Genomic DNA, 24,468 nt, shown 5'->3' with positions numbered 1-24,468 from the left:
TACTCAATGAGGGAAAGTTGATTATAGGGGGAATATGAGATTTTTCTTAACAGAGGGCTGCAAAAAAAACCATCAGATAACTGAAGAACAACCTCCAAGTACAAGAGGGTCATATTCTTTCAGGCTTTGGACCAAACTGATTCAATCACACCTCCATGCCTGAAAATAGAAGTGTGAAGCATGTTCTGAAAAACCATTTGTGAGATCAATGATCTAATCAAAGTGAAAAAAACCTGACAGGATGGCTATTTTAAAGAATGCATCAAAAGAGTTTAGGCTAGACTTCTAAGCAGAAGAGAAAGTTTTAAGCACGAAGTTTATGATTACTATTAAAAGCATAATTAGTTAACAGGCTCTTTCCCAAATGCTTATTAATTTTAAACAAACATTATTCTAAAATATGCCGCTTAATTCTGAATTACCATCATTGTAGCTCCTAGCAAATTTATAGCTCCTAAAAAGAATTGCAATTGTAACCATACTTTTGTCAAAGCAGTAAACCTCAGTTACTTTCACCCAGCAATAAAAGTGGTTTAAGCAGCATTGGCATCAAATCCACACAATTCTAGGAACTGCTCAGAAGATGGCAGACTGCAACAAATACAATCAAATTATCAATTAAATAGTCTGAGAGTTATGAAACTGATCCAAATTGCTAACAAATAAGACAGACAACTCAAAATTACGTAGTTTAAAATTAATCCTTTTTTTGGTCCAATTTAAGAAATATTGAAACTGAGGGCACATGTTGGTCTTTCTAGTATGCCAACTCAGATCCATGATTCTAAAAAAGTAGCTTGAACAAATACGCCCAACAGGACATAAACAAAAAAAGACATTCTAAGATAGTGCAGTGGTGGGCTAAACAACCAAGAAATGTGGTGGACTCCCCATCCTTTAAGAGTCATTTAGACAGATACAGTTGATCTTTGGCCCTAAGCAGGGCTCAATGACTTTCAGAAGTCTCTGAATCATCATTCCTACATGTCTACAGTGAATCTGAAGGCAAACGCAAAAGCCCTCTAAGAGAAATGAGGCTTGAGACAGATTAACTGATCATAACTCACACTGGTGAGGAGGACATTTCCCCAAATGCCACTACAAAATAGTATTTACATACCACTTAAAATTTCCTATGACACTGATGGTCTGGTCTGCATCAGAAACCCAAGTGATGGGCCGCTGAACCACCACCTGGCGGAGTGTGAACACATGATCTCCTGGGTCAGAAGCATTTACAAAGTACTCAAATACACCTGTCTGATCTGCAAAATTTGGGGCTTCACTGAAAGGTGGATTACCTGTTCAGAAAATAAAATACACATCAACTCTAAAACATTGTTTTTCTTCTGTGTACTTGTTTTCAGAAATTTCCCCTGAAAATTTTTCTCCACATTTTTGACTTGCTATATCAAAGCAATCCCCAAAATTGAAGTTTTTAAGCAGACAGCGGTTTTGCAAACACATGAGCAAAGTAAATTATTTTCTTCACAATCTGCCTTCCAAAAACTAGTTCACTATAGTTATGAGCTATACCAACTGAATCAAGAATTGGTGCTAGTGACTACCAGTTAAGACATAAAATTAAATACATCTCACTGCAGGCGTAAGGTGTACACTCATACAGGTGTAAGTTGTCAGAAAAACACATATAAATAAACAAAAACAAAACAGATCTTCAAGCTACCTCATGCAGACAATTCAAATAACATAACTTACTGCCTTCCTACATCACAAATTGTATCTGCATATGAATTAAGTTTTTGGATAAGAGAATTCTGGCTTACGTATATTGAAATCATCTTTGTAACTTGAAGGAAAGGGCTGAGGAGAAGGCGGCTCTGGGTAATCGCATTTCCGTCCTGTCTTGAGTGTGGTTAAAGTGTAGACTTCATCCACATTTAGATCTAAAGAAAATCTTCCCCTCCATACCTGGAATTGAAGAAAGCTCAAGCTGCAAAAATTAACAACTAAATGACAAAATACCCAAATTCCAGAGGTAAAGAAGATCCTCTGAAGTCCTGATTTAAGGCAAAAATCCCATCTTCTTGCCTCAGCATTTAAGTATCTCTGGGCTACTTTGAAAACTCCTTTTCCCCACATTCTTTATTACCTCCAGTTAAGCTTATATATAGCCAGTGAAACTGCAGTCAAACAGCCTTAATAAAACATGCCCTAAATATGCAGCTTAAGCATGAAGGTCAAGGAGTTTCAGCAAAAGGGAAAGACACACCTGAAACTGCAGAGGGACTGTAATTAGAACTGATCAACTTACCTTTACAGGAAGGAGTTGCTGGAAAAGACTGGACTTTCCAGATTCAAAATCAAGTCTAGAATGCCACACTTGAAGGGTTTCCACCATATACTACAACAGAAAACACCGTACAATTTAAAACACAACAACAGCAAAATAAACAATCTGGAATATTCAACTTGAGAAATACCAGTACTCTATGGATGTCTAATTTTTGTTATTTTAAAGCTGTTGATCACATTAGAGGCCACAATTCTATTCAGCTAGCCATTACATATGCCTTACGTTTCTGTAGATTATACATCAATAAGACATTGTCCTAACATCCACTAATGTTGCTTATAAAGACAGAAAGCACTGCAAACACAATCTTTAGCTTCTCTATCACCAACATTGGTGATAGATACAAGCTTGGATACAAGCTCTCTTCCTAGAAGTAACTAGACTGAAATAATATCCTGCTGGTTTCACTTTTGTGAGACCTTCAGTCTAGTTGCTAGTTCTTTGATAATAATTTTTGAGCAAAGTATTTTGTTTACATGTCTCCAGAATTCTACAGCATATCAACTACATTAGTTATCAGATTTTAATCACACCTAACCCCTATAATTTCTTTTCAGTTAACAACAACAAAGCAAGCGACCTAGAGCTTGGTTTGGATAAGCCACCTAATACTTCCCCAAAAGGGAGCTGTGTATCCAAACTGACACTCAACTACTTTTCCTAAGTGAACCATTTTATTGCCAAAACTATCGTACAAATTCTCTCCTCCTAAAGAAAACTAATGCTGCCAAAAAAAATCAAAATCCAATTCCAAATAAGTGACTGTCAACTTCTGAGAAGGAATCATCCAAATCAACTAACAATGACTCCCTCCAGTTTACACTGTGAAAGTATTGTTCACATTTCATAGGGAAATTTACTTTAGCGAGATTAAAAAAGAGAATAAACAAATCAACAACTGGGAGATTCTCAGAATATCTCTTCACAGGATGCAACAACAAAACCTACAGTATAAAATCAACTAGAGCTATTCCCCTGGAAATTAACTGATAACTAGAAAGGCCATGGCCATGCTGGCGCGACAAACTGTGTCAGCATGTCAGAGTACCCAGCCTTGGGATAAATTCTAAAGAAAAATTTAGCTGCATTTCCCTTCTGTGACATTTCTTCTCCAATATAGAGATGATTAGACTGGGAGGTAGCAATTCTACACTTGTAGTTATGACATTGCATCTCATGGTAAAACAGAAGTAGAATGCTTTGCCGGGGTGTAACAGCCTCCTATACTGGAGACTGTTAATTTCTTGTTAACCTGTGATACTGATTTGCATGTATTTGAATACGAATGGCAATTCATTTTACAAGGCTGATCAAATGTATTCAAGATCTACTTACAAATGACCCTCTGAGGTAGAAAGTTGCTCTCTGAGGTAGGACACTGAAATTTGGCAATGGAGGCCTGATACATTTAGAGTGATTATGACTCTGAAGGAAAAAAATAAATGTAACACAAGAAACACACATTACTGGAATGGAAACATTCATTAAAAACATACAGCATAGAATTGAAATTTAAAAAGCAATAGTTTATTTCACTGTTATCTTAATAGCTGCAATTACACTCGTTTAATAATTTTATTTTGAATACAGATTTTAAGAAAGCACATGATGTAACTTCCTCCCAGTGTGTCATCCAATTAAACGTGTAATAAAAAGATAAAGATGGCATATATATTGGCCTCCAGTAAGTCTCAACTAGGTATTTAAAGTTCAGATAGAAAAAACAGCCTCTAGTGAAGTCACTAATAAAGCTACAAGTATCAAAGAACATTCACAGATACTGAACTATGTAAATCAAGACAGGTGCTTCATAACAAAACATTTCCTTTAACTTTTCTAGTCCACTGGAATTGCTGATGCACATACCATAGTTTCAATGATGATGGTAAGGTTCCCTAGGCCATCTGTCAGAGCTACAAAACTGCCACCTCCTTCTAAGTGTCCATCCACTTGCAAGTATGACCACCCTGGCTGAGTAAATTGTGTGGTGTGTGCTGAGACAAAAATCAGAATATAATCATTAAGACTTAATAAAAAATGGTACCATTTGTAGGCTTAATTAAGTCTCTCTCTCATACATGCTGACAAAACAGAAACCTGATTTGGGGAAGAAAGTAATAGAACTTCCAAAACAAATTTTACCTATGTCAGACAAAAGATTAAAGAATTATACTACAGCAAAATTAAAAATATCAACTCTGTGGCAGACAAAACAGTTAAAATGATAGCGATTATTTAGACATGAAGTACAAACTATACAAGGTAATCATGCCCATTCAATCTGAATATTCATCACAGTTTAGATTTTCCCGAATCTCTTTCTTTTTCTTTAAATAAAGTAAACATTTGAGCCAGAGAAAGCACAGATGGGCAACTCCATGAGGAATAACTAAGTAGGGTTTTCAGCAAGTAAGTGAAATTATCAAAGAAGAATATGACGCAGATCATGAAAATCCTGAGCAACATGGACACAGGAACAACTGCTCAGCTGTTCTTCATGCGACACTATGGCCATTTTTCCTTTAATGCTTTTCCATATATAGGTAACTAGCAGAAGAACAGAAATTAAAGCATTTGTCTTGTTCCTCCTTCATGGCACTGCATAGTTGCTCTACAGAACTGTGGCAAAGACAGTAAAATATTACAGAAGGACTACAGACTAGCCAGTGAATCCGTGTCCACAATCACAACATGAACATGCTTTCCTTTCCCCAAGCTCAAGGAAATGCTGATTTACACAAGCCAAGAATGTCCAGCAGGACAAGAAGTTCTTTGTTCCATTTATCTTAAATTGAGAACTACCAAATGGAATTGATTGATACTCAAGGATTAAAAATAGAAAAAGGAAAGGAAACAGGAAAGCACATTAACCTTTATAGGCACTTCAGATCAAAATATTTTAATAGTAACAGCTATAAAGGCAGTACCTCATTCATTTCTGATACAGCTAAAGTTCAAGTACAAATATTATATTTTATTATATTTTTCTGCTTTCTGTTGAAATGAGATTGTATTCTTCTTTCTTAATGTATTCACAAAACTTTCCACAAATCTACCTTAATTTGGTGCAAAAAAATAATACACATAAAAACACTAAATAAATAAAGGCCTCAGAAAATACAGTGATGCTTGATGTCAGATCACCAAACTTTCAGCTGCAAAATTTTCACCTGTAATCCAGATAGGAGATTCAACTTTATAGTGGCCGCTCCATGGCTCCTGTGCTGTCATTAATCCACATCGACCAAAGGGCAACTGCTCATAATAACTAGCCACCAGGTTCCATGCAATTGTTCTGGAAGAAAAACAGGTGTTTGCTCTATTCATATGGATGGTATTAGATTTAACAGTACAAGAATCCACTCCTCCTTTTTCTCCAGCATATAATGAAAACAATTTGAGGGGTGGTTGTGGAAGGAATATCTTTCCAGCTAAAAGGAAAAAAAAAACCCTACAGGAGAGAAAAATTAAGCAAATCAGCTTCCACTGTGGAGTACTTCTTCCAAAACTGGTGATAAATTCTCTGGTTATAGCACCATAAAAAGTTGTACATTAAAGGAAATATGTATTGAGGGTAAAGACTCCATCTGTTTGGGGCTTTTTCCCATTCTGAAGGGAAAAAATTTTGTTAGCAAAGTCTACAGCTTGTTGCCGGATGTTGTTTAGTTGAGGTTTTTTTGATTGCTTGGTTATTGCTGTGCATGGTGGCAGTTGTTTTGGATGGAGTTTTTTAGGGAAGCAGTTAAGTACCACCAAAAAAAAAGATCTTATCTTTATTTATATAAGTAACAAACAGCAAACAACTTTAACCAGTCATCCTCCAGGAGCTGTTGCTCTTTCAAGACGTTGTCAGGATACTGAGAAGGATAATCACTTCACGCCCTTTGATTTGCGCTTCACTGAAAATGTTTTGCAAGGGCTTTAAACTTAAGACCTCTGGGCCTTAAATATGGAAATACAGCTTAACAGAGCAGTTACGCAGAAGGCAAAAGCTGTCAATCTGTTTTGGTGTTGAATACAGGTGAGTACAAAGGCCTCATTCTAAAGTCACTGCCACAGACTTATCACACTATAAATACATACAGAAGAGATCCCGGAATTCTACAAAAACGTGATCATAAAATAAACAACTCTTGAATTGTAAGTTCAGCTTGCTCACATCAAACTCGTTCTGCTGATTTCAAACTTAGAAAAAAAGGTAGGAAACTCAACTTCAAAGGAAACAAGCTTAGCAGAAAGATAAGCTGCCTTTAGTCAGAAAGATTCTGTTTTCAGCATAAAAGCCAAGATAACTTCAGTGCTGGACATCTGGACTTGGAACTATTCTACAATAATTTATAAATACAACACATATGCCTGGCTGTTAGGCTGTGAAAAAAAATGGGGCATATATAATTCGAAAGGGCTTGTAAAAATAGAAAAACAATGGGAAAAGGAAGACCCCAAATTAAGATACTAAAACATATGAGGATTAAGAAGCAAGCAGAATGATGAGGAATTCATGCAGGAAATATTCATCTGGTTGAAAATTTCAGCTTGCAGAGAAAACAAAAGATTTTTAGAAACCAGGTGATTCAAGAAACTTCCCTTTACAAGTATCAGTGATTTTTCCTGCACTCCACTTGAAGCAACAGACAAGAATATTTCTCTTTATTTTCCAAAATGAAGTTAAATAGAATCTAAAAGCTTTTAACAATTTTGCTTACATCTTGATGCCTACATTTTCTTTAATCAAACTTCTCTCTTTCTTTCAGATTAGCAGTTGTTGCACCAGAAACATCAAATTATATTTTCTATTCTTTTCTAAAACTGAGTTATGTATTATCCCATTAAAGAGAACATTTTTATTACAGTTTTCAGTTTGGAAAGAAAATGTGCAGAGAACAGTAAATGTATCAAAAGACTACAGCATGTTTAAGAATGGATTCTGAGGAAGAAGTTGTATGGAAAAACTAGATAATTACATCTGTAATTGAAGATAAACAATCTGATAAAGACCTTAAGAAAAACACAATAAACTAGTTTTATTGTTATTTTCCTACAATATTTTTTATTGTTAGCTCTTCTTAAGAGCATTCTCTTTTTAATAATTATCATCAGTCTCAAAGGCATCTGAAATTAACTGCATAAACCACTGGGTGCTGGGGAACAAGAATACATTGAAACTTGTGGTACTTCTACCCCAGAAAGAGGTAAGAACAGCAGACTTCATATCCTACTATGTTTGAATTCAGACTACATTGGGGTGACTTTCAGTCTACCTGTTTTCTCACCATAGCAGATGGACGTGTTACACAGTACTTTAAATAATTCTTACACCCCAAGTTGTGAAAGCGAGCAACAGTGCCCAACACTTACGCGGTCATGTTTCCGTTCACGTAGTTTTGGTTCAGGATCCGAGCCCAGCAGCCTGCACCAACATCATTATTGAAAGTACTGTAATCTTCTGAAGACCACAGTTTCTTCCCAGTTAATATGGCATTTTGCACTGTTTTTGTCCCAGGATAGTGAGCCCTACACAGTATTTTAAAAAGAAAGAGGACTTAGTACAAAGAGAAAATCAAAGTTTGGAAGTACACACAGCAGCAATGATTCACCTCCTTCAAACTGATAATGAAAAATAAAATTTCTTTGGAATACTACAAGTGGAATAGAAGAAAATTGAACAAGGGGGAGCTGTAACATTACAGAGCTTATTGTATTTGTATCAGTAGATTATTTGTTCTGCTACATGACAGCATATAGATAAACTTGGATTTAAAAATACCATGCAACTTCCACAGCTTGCTAAAGCAAGCTGAAATTGAGTTTGAAGATGTTCATTACTGTAATGTGCTGAATAGAGAAAATACATACTAACTCATACTATTTTAAACAAAACCATAAATAATGTAAAACCAACAATAAGATACAGCACTAGGCATTATGCTGAGAACTTAGCTGCATGAATGTCTTAGAACTAAGCATAAACTTCACTGATTTTGTACATCTTTTTTTAATAAACTCAGGTTTCAAAAAAGCATACTAGCTGGACTACAGAAGGTACAGAGGTATAAACTGCTAATAGTTGAAACATATAGCGATAGCTCATTTTCTTTTCAAGATCTTCCTTAGTATGAGGAGAGATCCTTTCTCCCAATGGAGACTGATTATATTCAATCACAGCACTAATCCACCATGCAAGGTTTGTCTGACTGAAATAAAATCACTTGCAGAAAACAGGGTTGTGATTTTCCTCACTTAGCACATTCACTGAACACACTAAACATGTACACTAAAATGAAACTATCAGCACTGGAAAGGTAAGCATAAATATTTCCTTTACTGTTAGTCTGCAACTTGACAAATTGATACATCTGTGGCAGGAATACAAGAAACACCAGTTTTTCTAGGCTGACTGTTGGGGTTTTTTCATTATTTTCCCTCTACTGGACAATGAGCCATTTCCCAGTGTTGTAGTCCTTCATACGTAGCTTCACTAATGGTAATGTATCAGATAGTGGGGATTTTAGCTACATTCTTCTCTGCCATACAGATTACTGTGTATTTCCCCTTTGGCTTGGGAACATAAGTATTGCCTTAGTACCAAGCAAAAGGGTTTTGTAACGGCATAAAGTGCATAGCTTGCAAAAACAAAGCAGAAAAGGAATAATTTGTCTTTCCACACTCTGGAAAAGGTGTTTCTTAAGTATCAATATCCCTGCCAAATAAAAGCTAAAATACACAAGAGTATTTAATCTCCCTGTTAAGACTGAATCAGAGCAGGGATGTAAACTTACACTTGTAAAGAGTTAAGCAAATACAGCTTACTTAGACAGTGTAAAAACTGCTGAGCTTCATCCAGACATGATCCAAAACTCCACCTAAGAAAAACTGCCAGGATACTGTTCATGTTCAGAATGGGGGAGGGACTGATTGGAAGGGCAGATGACACTGACTGCCTATCTGTATTTGGAGAAAAAAAGCCTTCATTTCTACACCTCCTATGGTTCAGATATATAAACATGAATGGAAAAGACTCAAGTTGAAGCAAGGAACGGCCACATTTGAAGCATGTGATTGGGTCAGGGAAGTTAATGGCACCTAGTAAGTAAAGTTTAAGCTACTGTAAAAAGAAAAGTTAATGAACATTTCATACACACATTTCCATTCAGCCATCAAGTCAGTAATCAATCCCAAATTTAGTCTACTATTACAATGACTAAACCCAGAACCAGTAAAACAACTCAGCCGGTTGCATGTTTTCCAAATACAACTTTGCCATCAAAACAAAATGGGAATTAAGAATCAAGCCACTGTAACTCAAAGAAGAATCACAGCCCAAATTCATTCTGGATCACAAACATTTCAGTAACAAACCAGTAACAAAGCAACAAAGTTAGTAACACAAGGCTGTGTACAAAGTTGTAAAGCTAAAGCACCTTTTGCAAACCAACTGGAGTAACCAAAACAACTCTCAGAATAAACAGTGCTGTCCAAAAAACCTTCAATCCATCAGAAGTGCAACCTCGCCCAACAGGAATCTTCAACATGATCTAAGACTCCTGATTCAATTAAAAGTTGAGGCTGTTACTGGGACAAGAGCTGTGTGATTTGATGTGGGTTAGTAAGAAAGTTTTATAGTATCAATCCTTTCCTTGCAGGTAAGAGTACAGAAAGGTAAAGCTTTGGCTGTGTTAGTTACAAGTAAGATGAAGACAAACTATAACCAAACCACCAAGAAAGAAGAACAGAGAACCCCCTACCCAATCACATCGACCACTCCGTGGAGCTCAGAGTCAATCAGCATGACAAAGGAAATGGGCTCCCACAGTCTATCGCTGGCTATGATCCTCACCTGCTCCAGACCATGCTTATCCAATGTGTACCTCAACAGCTTGGAAAAAAAAGGAGAGCAAAGAACAGAGAGAAAGGACAAATAAAAAAAATGTTTTTCAAATTGTCAAAATTTTATATTGAGAAAGGCAGCATCTTCTTCAGCACTAGCTGCAAAAACTACTATGCTTCAATTCATGTTTTTGTGACTTGGACAACTGTTACAACAAACAAGACTGTCAAGCACAAAGTGACTTCAAATGACACCTTCTTTCTCTACCGTACTGAATCCCAAAATACATTATAAAAGGAAAAATTAAAAATGTTTTGTTCTTCTTGCAAACACAAAGTATCAATAAAGACATAGCATATCACATTTCATGCAAAATACTCTATTTGCAGATCAGCCACATAGATGTTACAGCGCTGACGGTTAAACTACCACATAAAAGGACCACATACAGGGCAAGGACAATTGAACTATAATTTATAAACCTTGCAAAAGCACAGTAAACATTTCATTAAAAAGAGGAGTTGATTCCCCCTACTCTCTCTGCTAATCAACTATTACAATTTAACAGTGAAGGAACCACAAATTAGATGAGCTCTTCCTAAACACAAGTAACAAAACAAACAAGAAAAACACCAGACACATATACACTTTATTACCCAACTGTGTTTATTTCAATCTTTAAAATTGCAACTAATGTACACTTCCCTAGAGATTTTTGAGGCCTTGAAAGTCAATGAAACAAATCTAGAATGTCACATAACATCAAGTCTAACAATGCAGTTTCTTGAAGTCCAGAGGTCCTGTAACAGTAATTGCTGTACTTGTAAATTCGTGTAACATCAAACACCTAACTATCTTCAAATCATTCTGTACATTTCTACCAGATATAATCTTCTCTAACAGGCCACACTATCTGCAAAAAACAGTACTGCACGATTTTTCTTCCACAGACTGGAATCTGAACTAGGTTATGTACAGTCAGACATCAGCCTGAAACATAAAGATTTTCTCCCCTCAAGTTTTAAGGACTTCAGCTGAACACGTTGGTACTACTAACATTACTAACAGTATACTTCTGTGTTTTACTTTCCCATTACATCTTGCATTTGAAAAAGCATTTGGCTTGCAGACTCATACATAAAGGTTAATGTATTTAGCAATTAGGGGAGGTTCCTGCTGACTAGAGAAGTTTTAATGTTCGTCTTCAAGAAGGAGGATCTGTAAAACTACAGAGCCATCAATCTAGCCACAGTCCCCAGGAAGGTTACAGAGCAAGTCTTCCTGGAAGCCATGTCAAAGCACTAGAAGGATAGGAGGATAACTGGGAACAGCAGCATGAATTTAACAAGGGCAAATCATGCTTACAAACATGACTGCTTTCTACATGGTGATTATCTGTACAGGCAGAGTGAAATCAGTAGATGTCATATACCTTGACTTCAGCAAAGTCTTCCACCGAGGTGGATAGAGAACTGCTGTCAGGGAGCAGATTGCTAGCAATGCCCCCATAGGCTGATATTAGGACCAATATTGTTTATGTCTTTAGTAAAACTCTGGAAATTTACATTGTGCTTTGCTTGCAGATACAGATTTTACTTTCTCTGTTAAGCTGTCTAACTTAACCCATGAGTTTTCTCACTTCCACCTTTCTGATTCTTCCCACATCCCATTTACCTTTAATCTACCACAGATATCCTTCAGATTACAAATGGCATTTTAGGCAGGGATAAAGTTCCATGGGGAGCAATGGTATCAAGGTAAAAATTACCTGATGCCAAAAAGAAAAAAAAGGAAAACAGAAAATTAATTGAAACACAAAGAAAGGGAAAGGGCAGTTATTTTTTGTGTATGGATGCCAAAGCAATAATTTCAACTATTTTGAAAATTTCTAAATAAAACAATATAAATTTAATCCCACGTTTCCATTCCACACTAAAAGAACTAAAAAAAAGTCACAGAGAGGGTTATACCTGAAAAGACATTACAAAAGAATATGCTGAAAAGGATTTCTGAGGAAAGAATTAAAGACTATTTAGGAAAACAGACTAGCAGATTTTGCAAACAACTAGACACATTTATCTAAGAGACATAAAGATAAGTATACTTTCAGCAACTTTCTGAACCTGAAGGACAGACACATAAATACTATTATCTTTCACTAGGTCAGCAAGAATTCTCTTTAGTAGTTAGCACCCTTAAGTCAGCATTGGTTGAGAAACATGGTGTTCTCATTGTGTACTAGCCCTAATTTCTTGAGAGATAACAAAAACACTGCACAGGAAGACATAACTCTTCATTTTTTGTGATCAGTGGTGGTGGGAGAGTTGGGGAAAATCTGTACGACATTCAAGAAAAATCTCTGACAAAAAGAACCTTCATTTTAAAGAACAAATAAAACATGTCTGTGTTCTAAAGGCACAAACAAAAACAACTACTCCTACCCTTGATTCTGTTAAACTCCTAAAGAAACAAGAGCCATACACAGTCAGTGCATTCATTCTTCAAGCTGTATTGTCATGGAAACCATTACTAAAACATTTCCTCAGGCTCCGTAACTTGCTGATCTGCAAGTTCTTGCCTAACCTAAGAAAGTTTAAGTTTTTTTCAAACCAAATGGGTTACTCAATGCTGACACTACAATAGGTATTTCTCAGGCAGCCACCTTCAGGCGATTGGTGTTTACAAGCTCAACACATATGAAATCAGTTTCTTTGTAAAATCCCTGCTTAACTGACTTGTGCTATAACCCTTGAACCATCCATTAATTTAAACTATGATGAGCATATCATACTCTCTTACATTACAGGATAAATGGTACATGAGTGACCACAAGAATGCTCTTATCACAGTAAGGTTAACAACAGATAAACAAGTTACCAAATGTAACACACGTGAGCAATTCATATCTGAATAGGTAATTTCCACTGGGAACATGTAATTCTTTAAAAAACTATGTGTAATTTAGAGAAAACAGAGATAACAAAGAAAGCAAGAACAGCAGAATAAGTACCAAGCCAGTTGCCAGAAGCGAGCTAGTAAGAAAGTGTATTATGGAACAAGAGTGAAGGCAAACAACTGAGCTGACATTTGCTGAAACTCCAACAGAAGGCATTCCCAGCTGCCGAAATTGAGAAAGGCTGTATTAGTTTACAAACTTTGGGTGTTTGTTTCTACTTCTATGTTACTGTCAGTGCATGCATTTCTAATACTATCTGTTATCAGATATAAGCAAGAAATAGAAACTTCTAGCTCTAGGATATGACCAGAAAAATCTCAGCTGCAGCCACAGAAAGTCCCAGGATGGTAAGTTCCACTGTGAAAGTTCAAGTTCACCTGAAATTAAAACCAGTTGCAGACCAAGAAATCAGTCCTAAGGTTTTTCTGACTTGGAAGATGCACATGCAGATTAGTTAGAAGTTTCCTGTCATTTGCTAGTGCTAAGAAGCCTAAAACACAGCTCTAAACTGGACACTTGAAAGAAATGATGAAAGAGTGATAAGGTCAGCTTACACATACTAAACTGAAAGAAGAGAGAAAGACAAGAAAGAATAATCCATCACCACTGTACACAATGATGAAAAAAATGGAAACAGCTAGGAAGTATAAAAAAGAATATATGACTCTTGAAAATGGAGATGAAGACTTACAGAAAGGAAGCAATAGCAATGTTTAAAATGCCTCCCTTCTCCCACACTTACCCAACTACCTCAATAGCATCATTAAGATAGGGATCAACTATCATCTCTTTTGAGACGTTCCAATCTCCATCCGCGGCGATGATGCCAATGTTCCATAGACCCAGTCTGTCCAAAGAATGTCGAAGCACCTTAGTAACAGATAACACCACTTAAAGTACAGCCTTCATCAATGAGGCAACATGAAAATTTAAGACTGAAAACAAGAACTGTAAAAAGAGTCAGTGGAAGCCTATTTTCAGACCAGGATGGATAAGGAAAGTTCTCACTTCTCAAACAAAAGCTATAGTGGCAACTAAGACAAAGTTAATGGTAATTATTTTTAAAACTGAAGGATTATCATTGACACTGAGACAGTCATTACACAAAAATGGGCTTCTCATCACTTGAATAACTTTTGACACCACATGTGCATACATATACTCCACTTGGACACTGTCAACATACTGACTCCATTGCATGCATGTAATTCATTAAACAAAACTAATGGATTTATCATAAAGTCAGTCATGTTAAGCTGATCTAAAAATGCAGCTGGCTGAAATGTGGAAGTGGACATACCTCCCCAAGTGATCAGAAGTGAAAGTTAACCTGATCCAAAAAAAAACTGTATTGAAAAAACAGGGATTGAAGTTTTAAAACAGAAAAGACCTTCTATCCACGCAGCTCTCTAAGAAAACAAATCTTTGCCAAACACCTGTCCTGTTGAAGTGAAGAGCACCTAAACATTCTTTTCACTGCCCATTTTACTGAACAAAAAAACCTTTATGTTTTAAGTGTTTAATATTTAAGTTTAAACACTTCTTGGTTCTCATGTTTCACTAACTTTCATGGAAAGTAATGAATAAAACTAGAATTACATATTTACAACAAAACTGAGGGCAATCAACTTTTAATTCAAACACACCAGCAGAAAAGAACTCCTGTCTTTCCAGCTTCTCCTTACTATTTCACTGTTAAAGATGATAAACAGCTCACATTTGTCTGTGGAATTTCTTAGGTAAAAATACACCCATGCAAAATATACCCAGCCTTAAGAGTTAAGAATGAACCATACTTAGAGAGGGCTGGTATTATCTGAAAACTCAAATCAGAAATTAAAAAAAAAATTTAAAAACGTATTTTCTGCAGCTTGCACATACAGCTGCATCTGAAAAATACCCACATCACTCCACAGTCTAAAATGCTTTTTTCAATCTCAGCTATAAAGAAATTACACACTGTGTGCTGTGTGCATGCATGAGAGAGATTTTGCTACTTGATTCTAAGATCAGTAGGCATGAATTCTTAAATAATTTCTTGTAATAGCCCTCTAGCAATGTGAAGAAGAATATGGAACATTTCTATTTTTCATGTAGTCAAATAAGGACAGAAATCAAAGTCTAAGGGTTGATGACAATCAAAGCCTAAATCTAAAACTATTTAAGACATAAAACTTATTAAGAAGAAGAAAAGCAGAAATGGAAGTTCAGTTCAGCTGTTTTAAACCTCTAAAACACAAAGTATACCAGAAGAAAAATTCATAATACTAGAAAGTCCTTGCAATTTAAAGCTTTCTAGCTACCTAGACATTCAGAAAATTGCCTAACCACAGAGACAGATCAGAATAACAAAAACGAACGGTTGCAGAATTTCCATGCTGAAAGAGAAGTACCAAGACACAGAACTGCATGCACCCAAAATGTACTCCACAATAACATATGCAGAACAGTTCTCCCACACCTACTCTACATATAACTGAAAGAACAGGGTCTTCTTGAACAAGAATTTATAAGCATTAGAATCCCCATGTCTTTTTTCTTTTTTCTACTTAATAAGAAACATGACTAGTGCCTTAGTGGATGAAGTATCTAGAATAATGTCTTACAAGTAAAAATTTAGCCAGATAACTAAGAGCTTATCTGTGATGTATTTAATAGGAGTTACAGAAAATGTTTGGTGTGCAGCAGCACACTTCAGTAAATTGACCTCTTGTGAAATGGCCGACTGCAAATAGAACTGTCGTGCTGATAAGAGAAGAGGTGCCAAGCGACACTGTAAGAGAATGAATGGTAAAACAGGTGTTCAGTAAAAAACCTCTCATCAGTTAACATACAGTAGAAGGAAGGCCAAAATTCTTCAGTAAGTATTTGGGTGATTTTAAGGTAAAATTTTAAACTGAATGTTCAGCTCTAGAAGCCAAAAGCTCAGTCTCAATTCAACAGCATTCGAAAAGCTATAAAGTAGAATGTTGCACCTAGACTCAATAGTTTATTCTCCATATTCTTTCTCCCCATATGAGGAAGCCAAGACAAAGAGATGAGAAAGTCTCCAGGCAACATGACATAGATTAGGGATTGTTCAGCCTGGAGAAGAGGTTCTGGGGGACCTAGCTGCTGCCTTCCAGTACCTAAAAGGAGACTACAAGAAAAGATGGAGAGGGACTTTTTACAATAGCATGCAGTGATAGGACAAGGGGAAATGGATGGGAATGCCCCATCCCTGGAAGTGTTCAGGGCCAGGCTGGATGAGGTTTTGAGCAACGTGGTCTAGAGGAAGGTGTCCCTGCCCATGGCAGGGGGAATGGAACTGGATGATCTTTAAAGTCCCTTCCAACATAAGCCATTCTATGATTCTCTAAGTCTTACTTGCTTTTAAGAAAAGGTAATGCTATTGTGTTTTAGCCTCAAAGCAACAACAAGGAAAGGAACAAAGCAGAAGCTTGTGCTTAAGATTCCACTTCAAGACTATGTAACAAACTGAACAGAGTTTTCAAAGCAGGGCAGGGTGGGGCTGCAGGAGCATTCAGCAGCGAGAAGTATCAGAGCTCTCTCAAGGTTGGTTATGTGAAATACTGTATTCCTCCAGCTTTTTAGAACAAAAGGTACTGAATTTTGCAAAGTTAAAAACAGAGCTTTTACTGTGGTTTTATATCAATATTTAAGGGTACTATAATCACAGAACCTAGCTATTTAAGCAATTCTAGATCTTGGACTTCTAGCTATATCCAAGCTGGTATAAAGATGATACAAGTTTCTATGATAGCAGCATCAACTGAAGCTTCCATTAAAATTTACAAATCCTAACATTTAGCATACACTGACATGCTTAAAGTTCAAAATAACAGTTTCAGACACACAAAATAAACAATCTAGATATCTGACCATGTTATCTCTCCATGCATACAACTGCAAGCAACAGAGTAAGCAATATAGTTGCAAAATTAAAGTCCCTTTCCTATGCAGAAATTCAGAAAAGCTAATATTTGCATATGGTAAGAGAAGCATCTCACTTCACAGAAATAAGAAAAGAATACATACCTTAATGTATTTGCTACTAAATGCCCTTTCATTCCATATCTATAAAGGAAAAGTAAAATCCATTTAGAAAAATCAGGATATGTCAATGCAGAATTAAAGATTTTATTTATATATATGTAAGATTATAGAATCCATTAATCAACTCCATGGTTTCCGTGTGCTAGAGGAAAGTGCAGGTTGGTTTTGTTATCGGCTTTTCTGGGGAAAATTCTGTATGAAAGTTCATAGTAGCCGCTTTTTTATCTTTCTCTAAGGTCCCCTGATTGCCTTCTCACTGACAAGAATGCTAGAGCTGCTTGAGCTCTACAATGGCAGCAGTGTTACATTACCAATGGCTCTACAGTTTGCTAGTAATTATTGAAAAACACATTGTGGCTTTAAGGTGTGGCCTAATGAATGAGCCCCTGTTGCAATACACAGACGTAAGAGAGAGAGAATAACTCACATGTTGAAGAAATCAATGAAGCTTACCATTCTTTCTATTTTACACAAGACTACATCCAAGCTTGAACACAAAAGAGGTCCAGCAGATTTTAAGTAAACAGATATAAAATGTGCTAATTTGTAAAACTCCATCTTTCATGGAAGGAGCTCAAAATTCAAAAGCAGGAACACTGGTCTTCCTTTCTACCAAACCCCCTGGCCCATAAAACACATAGGCAAGAAACCTTGTTTCTTTCTTTTTTTTCTAACCACAATATGAACACTGTGACTCACCTCTAAAGGTATAGATTACCCAATGATGTACAAGCAGACACTTTCCTGCAGATGGGGTAAGTACAATTGATTTTGATATTTCTACATTTTTCTATAAATGTTAACATGTCACTTCAGAAATGAGCCAATCTAAACATTACTTACTGAAAAGCTCATCTATCATAAAGCAAATAGTGATACAGAACACGTACTTACAGCAAAAGGAGTGGTAAAGGCTAGCCATGTACTATTATAACACCATTAACATTGTTTTGACAGTTTCTGAGCCTTCACAAACCTCTCACTGATTTCCTGTATTTCACATTATACCCACAAAGAAATCACACAATATGCAATATCACCACACTGCCTGGAGAAGCAGAAATTCCCTTTTCTTAGGAGAGTATTTAGAAGGCCAATCACTGTGAAGTAACAACACAGAAGTGAACATTACTCAAACACATGAAGTGCAGAATTTACCTTCTACTCCAAGGGCATAGGGCAGAGAAAAATGTAACAGCAATTGTTCTCCCTGTCCCCACAACTGAATTGCTGAAGTATCACTATGTTACCCACAGTGCAAGACAGACCCAAATGAAGTAAGCCAGCAACATCAAGCAGGATGCATTCCAGAGGAGATACAGGTGAGATACACCTTCCCACATTACAGAAGAAAGGTCAGACTTCTGAGGGATGGGAACCACAGTTTTAGAAGCTTTGTTCTGGACTGCTGAAGTGATTTTCAGCTTTTCTGCAGTTAAACTTCTTGTATCAAAACACTCAAGAGTCCAAAATAAGTGTCCAGTAAGTATAGGATTGGTTTTAGAGGAATCCTAGACACACTTTCTTGATCAAATAATTAACTTGAAGGTTTTTTTCAGACTGTCTGCTTCTCTCTCTCATCTCCAAATTATGACATTTTATCACAGACTTTCATTCACTACTTTCATATATTGCACAATAGCACAATACAGTAGTTGTACTGTAAAACATGCACCTTTATCTACTATAAATAATGCAGGAAAAAATGGAAGAAGTTGTAGAGGATTACTCCTCTGCAAAATAATAACCATATTTTATGCTTAGTCATGTTAGCTGACTCTCACAAACTGTGTTAACTGATGCTTTTTGTTATCTGGTAACTGCTGAAACGCAAGCAGAACAAACAAGGCAAAAAAGGAAAATATTTTAGAACTCTCAAATTTTTTGGTAGCTTTTTCCTAGAATTGGGAAGGTAGAAACCATTTGACACTGGTTCTGCTTTAACAGCCATCATTTCAGGAAGACTGTAAAGTAACACAACTACTGCCTTTCCCCTGGCAACAGCACCAGCCAAAACTGCAATTACAAAAAAATATAAATTTGTCTTGACACCCTCCTCTGCTTCCTCCAGTCACCAACAAAGAGAGGCAAGACCAAGATCTTAGGAGTGAAGATAGATAAAATATACTTAAAATATACAGGAGATTTTGCTTTACTGACCCCAATATAATCAATGTCCAAATCATGATACTGTTTTGCTCCTAATATCCAAGAAACAATATAGTAAGCAGTGATATCTGGATAGTCATAGGGCCAGTTTTCACCCTTCCCTATCCATCCTGGAAATGCCCAAGGTAATCCTGGAAAGAGAGAAGAAAAACAAATGAATAAGTTAAGTGGCTGGCCTACATTATTCAGTAAGTTCTGGACTGCTGAAGTGATTTTCAGCCTTTCTGAAAATTCTGCCATTTAGCAAGCTGTAATTTGCTCTACCTAAAATGAAGGAGCAGCTATGCACTTCAAACTTGCTTGGTTCCGGTGAAGACAATGAAACATAATTTATCTAACTGCAGAGTATGCTCTAATACAAATTATGATCAAGCAATTAATATCTGCTTTTTTTTTTTATGAGCTAGGAAGCATTCATTACTAGAGAAAAACTGACTACATACAATCTGTCAATTTTATGGTATTAGCTCTAATAGGTTTAAAAATCCAAAGATTTTAGGATAAAAATTTACAAAGCTGAAGACAAAGGGTCATATATACAATATAAATACAGAACATAAAAAATTGTTTATCGCCTGAATATGAATTTCAGAAGACACGATGATCTGATTATAACAGAAGAAGGAAGACTAGGATCATGAAAAAGCATTTCCAAGTCTCAGCTGTTCACTCGATCTTGCAGTAAATGAGAAAAATTAATCTAACCAGATGCTGCTACGTTTCCAGCCATCTTGTATAAGATACCATAGGCTAATTTAAAAGTAAACCCTCCTTCCTTTGTTGAGAGCTTGATCTGAGGGAAGAGAGATATTATTAATAATCGTAATTAGTCATAAATAATAGGCTTAACAGAATCTGACTGGCAAATCCTGCACCAAGCCTTGCTTTGTGGCTGGATATGGTAAAGCCCCCTGGAAGATGGGGGAATTAGACACCTTTTAACCAACAGATTTCTTACCTTGTTTCATGTGAAATACATTTTGTATTTCCAAAATACAAAAATACAACCTAGGGTTCCACATTCTTTTTGCCACAGCACACACACAACTCACAATCCAAACAGGAAGACAGGAAACTCCTCTTACAACTCAACTACACATGTAGAACAAATCAGAAGACATGAACCACTATAGTGGAGAAGGGGTGGGTGACTGGTTTTTAATAAGAACATATAATCAAAAGAACTGTGTATAAGATTTACATATTTATATTTGCAGTAACTTTATCCCTCCTGATTTTTTTACTCAATTATTCAGAAATTCATCTCTCACGATAAATCATTCGTTCATTGTTGCGATACACTAAAAGCACTACAGTTACTTAATATAAGCAAATTATTAGAGATTTTTTATCCTGTGCTTCTTGTTACAGTAGCACAAGATCAGGATGTTGTGCTACTGTAACAAGGTAAAAAATGGTAAGCATCAAGACAAGCTTAACAAATATTGGAGATTCTACTTTGTCTACTGCAACATCAAAACAGCTCCCCTTTAAAATGTTAATTAAGGGTCAGATAGGAAATAAAAACTCAGGGAAATAAAAAGGCATTTAAATCTAAAAGCTTTAAAGCACTTTACCAATCAGTTTAATTTTGGGGTTCCTCTTTTTAGCTTCTTTCATCAGCCACCATTCATAGCCCCGGAAGTAGTTCTCATCATTTTCATAGTGCATATGGGAGGGTTCAGTACCATCTAGGAAGGAAAGAGACAGGTAGCTCACAATTATCTTGTGTGTCATAAGCTGTTACACACCATAAGGTTTGCTGCATTGTTCATTGCCATAGTATGCAAGCACATATCTCCAACATGGTTCACAAATTCTTTGGTATTTATTTCAAAGCAAAAGGAATAGTGAGAGGTAAATGCAAGATTTGCCACCCTTCGTTCTTAGCATATTAATTTAGCATGACTTTCATATTTTTATTTTGAAGGGTCTTTGCCTGCTTTTAACATCAGATGTGGTTAACTATTAGGCATTTTTTATCCCTAATAATGATAACACTAAATCTATATTCACTATTGTCTCATCTCTTGATCTTAACAACCACTAGGAAAGTTACAGCATTAAGATTAAGAGGAAAAAAAATAATTATACAAGCAAGTTATCTCTAAACCACAAAACAAACAAAAGAAGGTTATAGTTTGTTTCTTTTGTGCAAGGCAAGTCCAGGGAGAGAAAAGAAAGGAACCACCACGATTTTTTTCAATTACAGGAAAGAGGTTGGGTTGGTCTGTTTTTTTTACAGTAAAATATCTACTTTATAACTTTCATGGTGTTCTGTGACTGCAAGAAAAGGTTTTGGAATTGAATGCTATGTATTGAATCTCCTCAGGCAAAGGTAAACAAACTAAAAAGGTGCAAAAGAATCAGTGTTGCATAGGAAGTCATTACACACAAAAGTCAAGTAATAACTTGCGTACATGACTTCAACAATTACGCAACTTACGTTAAATTATATGCGGAGACCTCTTCTAATGAGACTTTGTTTTAAATGAAGCCTGCTGAAACAGCATATTTCATCACAGAAAATAGGATTGATTTTTCTACCTTACTAACACACGCCTATATGTAAGTTTGTCAGGGACATAGAACAATAGGATTCCGTATTTAGGCTTCACATTACATTTCAGATTAATTCCTGATCACACCACGGAGGCCAGAAGATGAGCTGCAGTCTAGTGCATTGAGATACATGCACCTTATTGCTCTCCTTTCAAAACCTGGAAAGCCATCACACAAGTATGTGACATTCCCCTTAGCCAGCAGTAAGAGTGTCTGAAGAGGAGGTCTGTGCATGCCTAAAGATGACTCCATTCCCCCCCAACCAGCAATTCATTACCAAGCTCTTAAACCCAGTGTAATACTTTTCAGCATGTTAACTTTTGTGAAGTAAACCCAAGAATGAAAAACAGTATCTAATGATAAAAAACACAGACATCACGAGATAAAAATGCATATATACAAATATATATATACATACAAGCATATATACACAAACATATATACATACAAACATATACACATATATACATGTATAAGGCCAAAACACCAGATTCTATGCTCTTTATTTATTAACTGTGACTGGTTTTAAGTCTATTCCTGATGTAGCCAGATCTGAGAATAATACAAAAAAAAAAACCAAAAAAAACCAACACTACCATACCACCTGTAGTCTCTGCTTCTCAGCTTTTGGTCACAAACAGTTACTAAATAGTTGCTCCTGTATGTAAATGTAGTAGTAGGTAGGCTAGGCAAGTTACATCAAGACATTTTCATTTGCAACTCTTCCCAGGAAGAAAAAAAATACTGCCCACTGCCAGCCAATGGCACTCCAGTGAAATGTTGCAGCTAATTAAACCAAAGAAATGTAACTGCTTCTGATCAGACGTTCTCGCATTTCGTGCTTTTAAGAAATAAACTACCTAGTATTGCAAAACTGGTGTTGGGGGAAATGCTCTGCAATTCAGAAACCTTCGACAGGGGGAAAAAAAAGAACTCATTTGCTCTAGAATGCAACCTATTAACCATATGATATGAGAGCTGCTTCTAGAATGTTGGTGTAAATCTCTCTTGTACAAGTTAGCAGCCATTATGCTTTTTTGCAATTTCGGTACAACTGTCTCCATGCCTCAGCTCCCTGTGCAGCACATGTTACTTACAGCATCACTGAAACAAGAAATTAAATGCTGTTCATGCAAAATCCATACCTGTTGACTGTGCATCACCTCCAATCTCTACCTTGAGAATATGTAAAGAAGCACCAAAATTTGGCTAGGGGAAAAAAAAAGAGACAAAAAACAGACAGAGTCCTGCTGTTAATAAGAAGAATGAGGTAAGTGTACAATTCTGAGCATGCTGAAAATGTAATATTCTTACTTTTTTAAACACCCATACAGATGTAATGAGAGATTATATACATTTTCAAGAAAATCCAGCAGGATAAATAGCACACTGATCTTTAAACAGTTTCATTGACTCTTGCACCATTGACAACCCTTCTCCACAACAGTGCAGATTTTAAATAGGTTATGCTCAAAAAATACTAAAGCACTATTAAAGTAGAACACAGAATATATGAGGAACACAGCAGTATTTTAATGTTATTAGAAGTCAAATTTGTTTTCTTTTAAAATCAAATTATTTAAGCTGGTATTTTTGTAAATAATTTATTATTTGTTGTAAAGGGTTACCCTGTTCATGTGAAAGAGGTCATAAATAATCTGTTAACTACAGGCAGATAGGCAAGAACCCACCACACTGGAAAACAATTGTCTAGTCCACTATCCCCCTCCCCTGGCATATGACTGGTGGAGCCAAATATAAAACTCAAGTTCATACAGGTGATTCTACTTCTTCCAGCCATTAGTGGCTTAAGAGTTACTCAAGCCAGAAGTTACAATTAATCATTATTTTAATAACCACTAATAAGCTGCCCTCCTCCATGGAATTACCCTAGCATAATATTGGTATCTAAAAAAATGTTTTAAGACATAAGAACACAATTTGATTTTTAAAAAATGCTGCATAGATGACATGTCTTTTGGCTTACAAGTTTGGGATTTTTGTTTGCTTTTAACAGCAAAGTAAATATGTCCAATTTACCATTTCTCTTTTTGACATTTTTTAAACTTCTAACACATTTGTTCTCCCATTCCCATCATGAAAGTTGACTGACACTAAAAGATAAAGAGAATGAGGCAAGGTATACCACTCCCAGATATGACAGTTTAAGAGGTTTTGGTAAAAGAACACATCAAAAACTCTTTGAAAATCATGATCTCTCAGCTAGATTTTCTTTTACCACATGCCTATTCAGAACACTCATATTAGTAACACACAGCTGTAGTCTCAAAAAAACCATCAGGTTTGATTCCCCAGGCACACATTATGCCTTACTCTACCTTGAAAATTAATTCTTTAAACTGCATGGTAAATTATTCCCCTCCAGCCATCTGGATTACATTACTTGAAAGTGACATGACATCCTCTTCCAGCAGAGTAATTTACAGTGCCAAAAGCAAAACAAGCTATTAATGTCCAGTGCAATAATCTTACCATATATTAAGTTGGGTAACTCCACGGGTTACACTTGCTAACTAACACAGCTTACAAACCAATGACATTCCTACACCTTCTAGAGTC

General features: G+C 36.1%; 1 protein-coding gene across 1 annotated transcript in view; it reads right to left on the bottom strand.

Moving 5' to 3' along the window:
• Positions 1 to 24,468, bottom strand: part of GALC (galactosylceramidase) — a 33,039-nt gene that overhangs the window by 6,725 nt on the left and 1,846 nt on the right. Inside the window, 12 exon segments of the mRNA XM_039552461.1 lie at positions 1,121 to 1,301; positions 1,788 to 1,932; positions 2,276 to 2,365; positions 3,653 to 3,742; positions 4,184 to 4,311; positions 5,488 to 5,612; positions 7,676 to 7,831; positions 10,063 to 10,193; positions 17,140 to 17,178; positions 19,318 to 19,457; positions 20,904 to 21,017; positions 23,034 to 23,097. Of these exon segments, the coding sequence (XP_039408395.1) occupies positions 1,121 to 1,301; positions 1,788 to 1,932; positions 2,276 to 2,365; positions 3,653 to 3,742; positions 4,184 to 4,311; positions 5,488 to 5,612; positions 7,676 to 7,831; positions 10,063 to 10,193; positions 17,140 to 17,178; positions 19,318 to 19,457; positions 20,904 to 21,017; positions 23,034 to 23,097 (1,403 nt within the window).

The sequence above is a fragment of the Corvus cornix genome, chromosome 5 (assembly GCF_000738735.6).
Source record: "Corvus cornix cornix isolate S_Up_H32 chromosome 5, ASM73873v5, whole genome shotgun sequence".
Lineage (NCBI taxonomy): Eukaryota > Metazoa > Chordata > Aves > Passeriformes > Corvidae > Corvus > Corvus cornix.
Note: the sequence above shows the minus strand (reverse complement) of the source record. Positions and strands in the feature narration are given on the sequence as shown.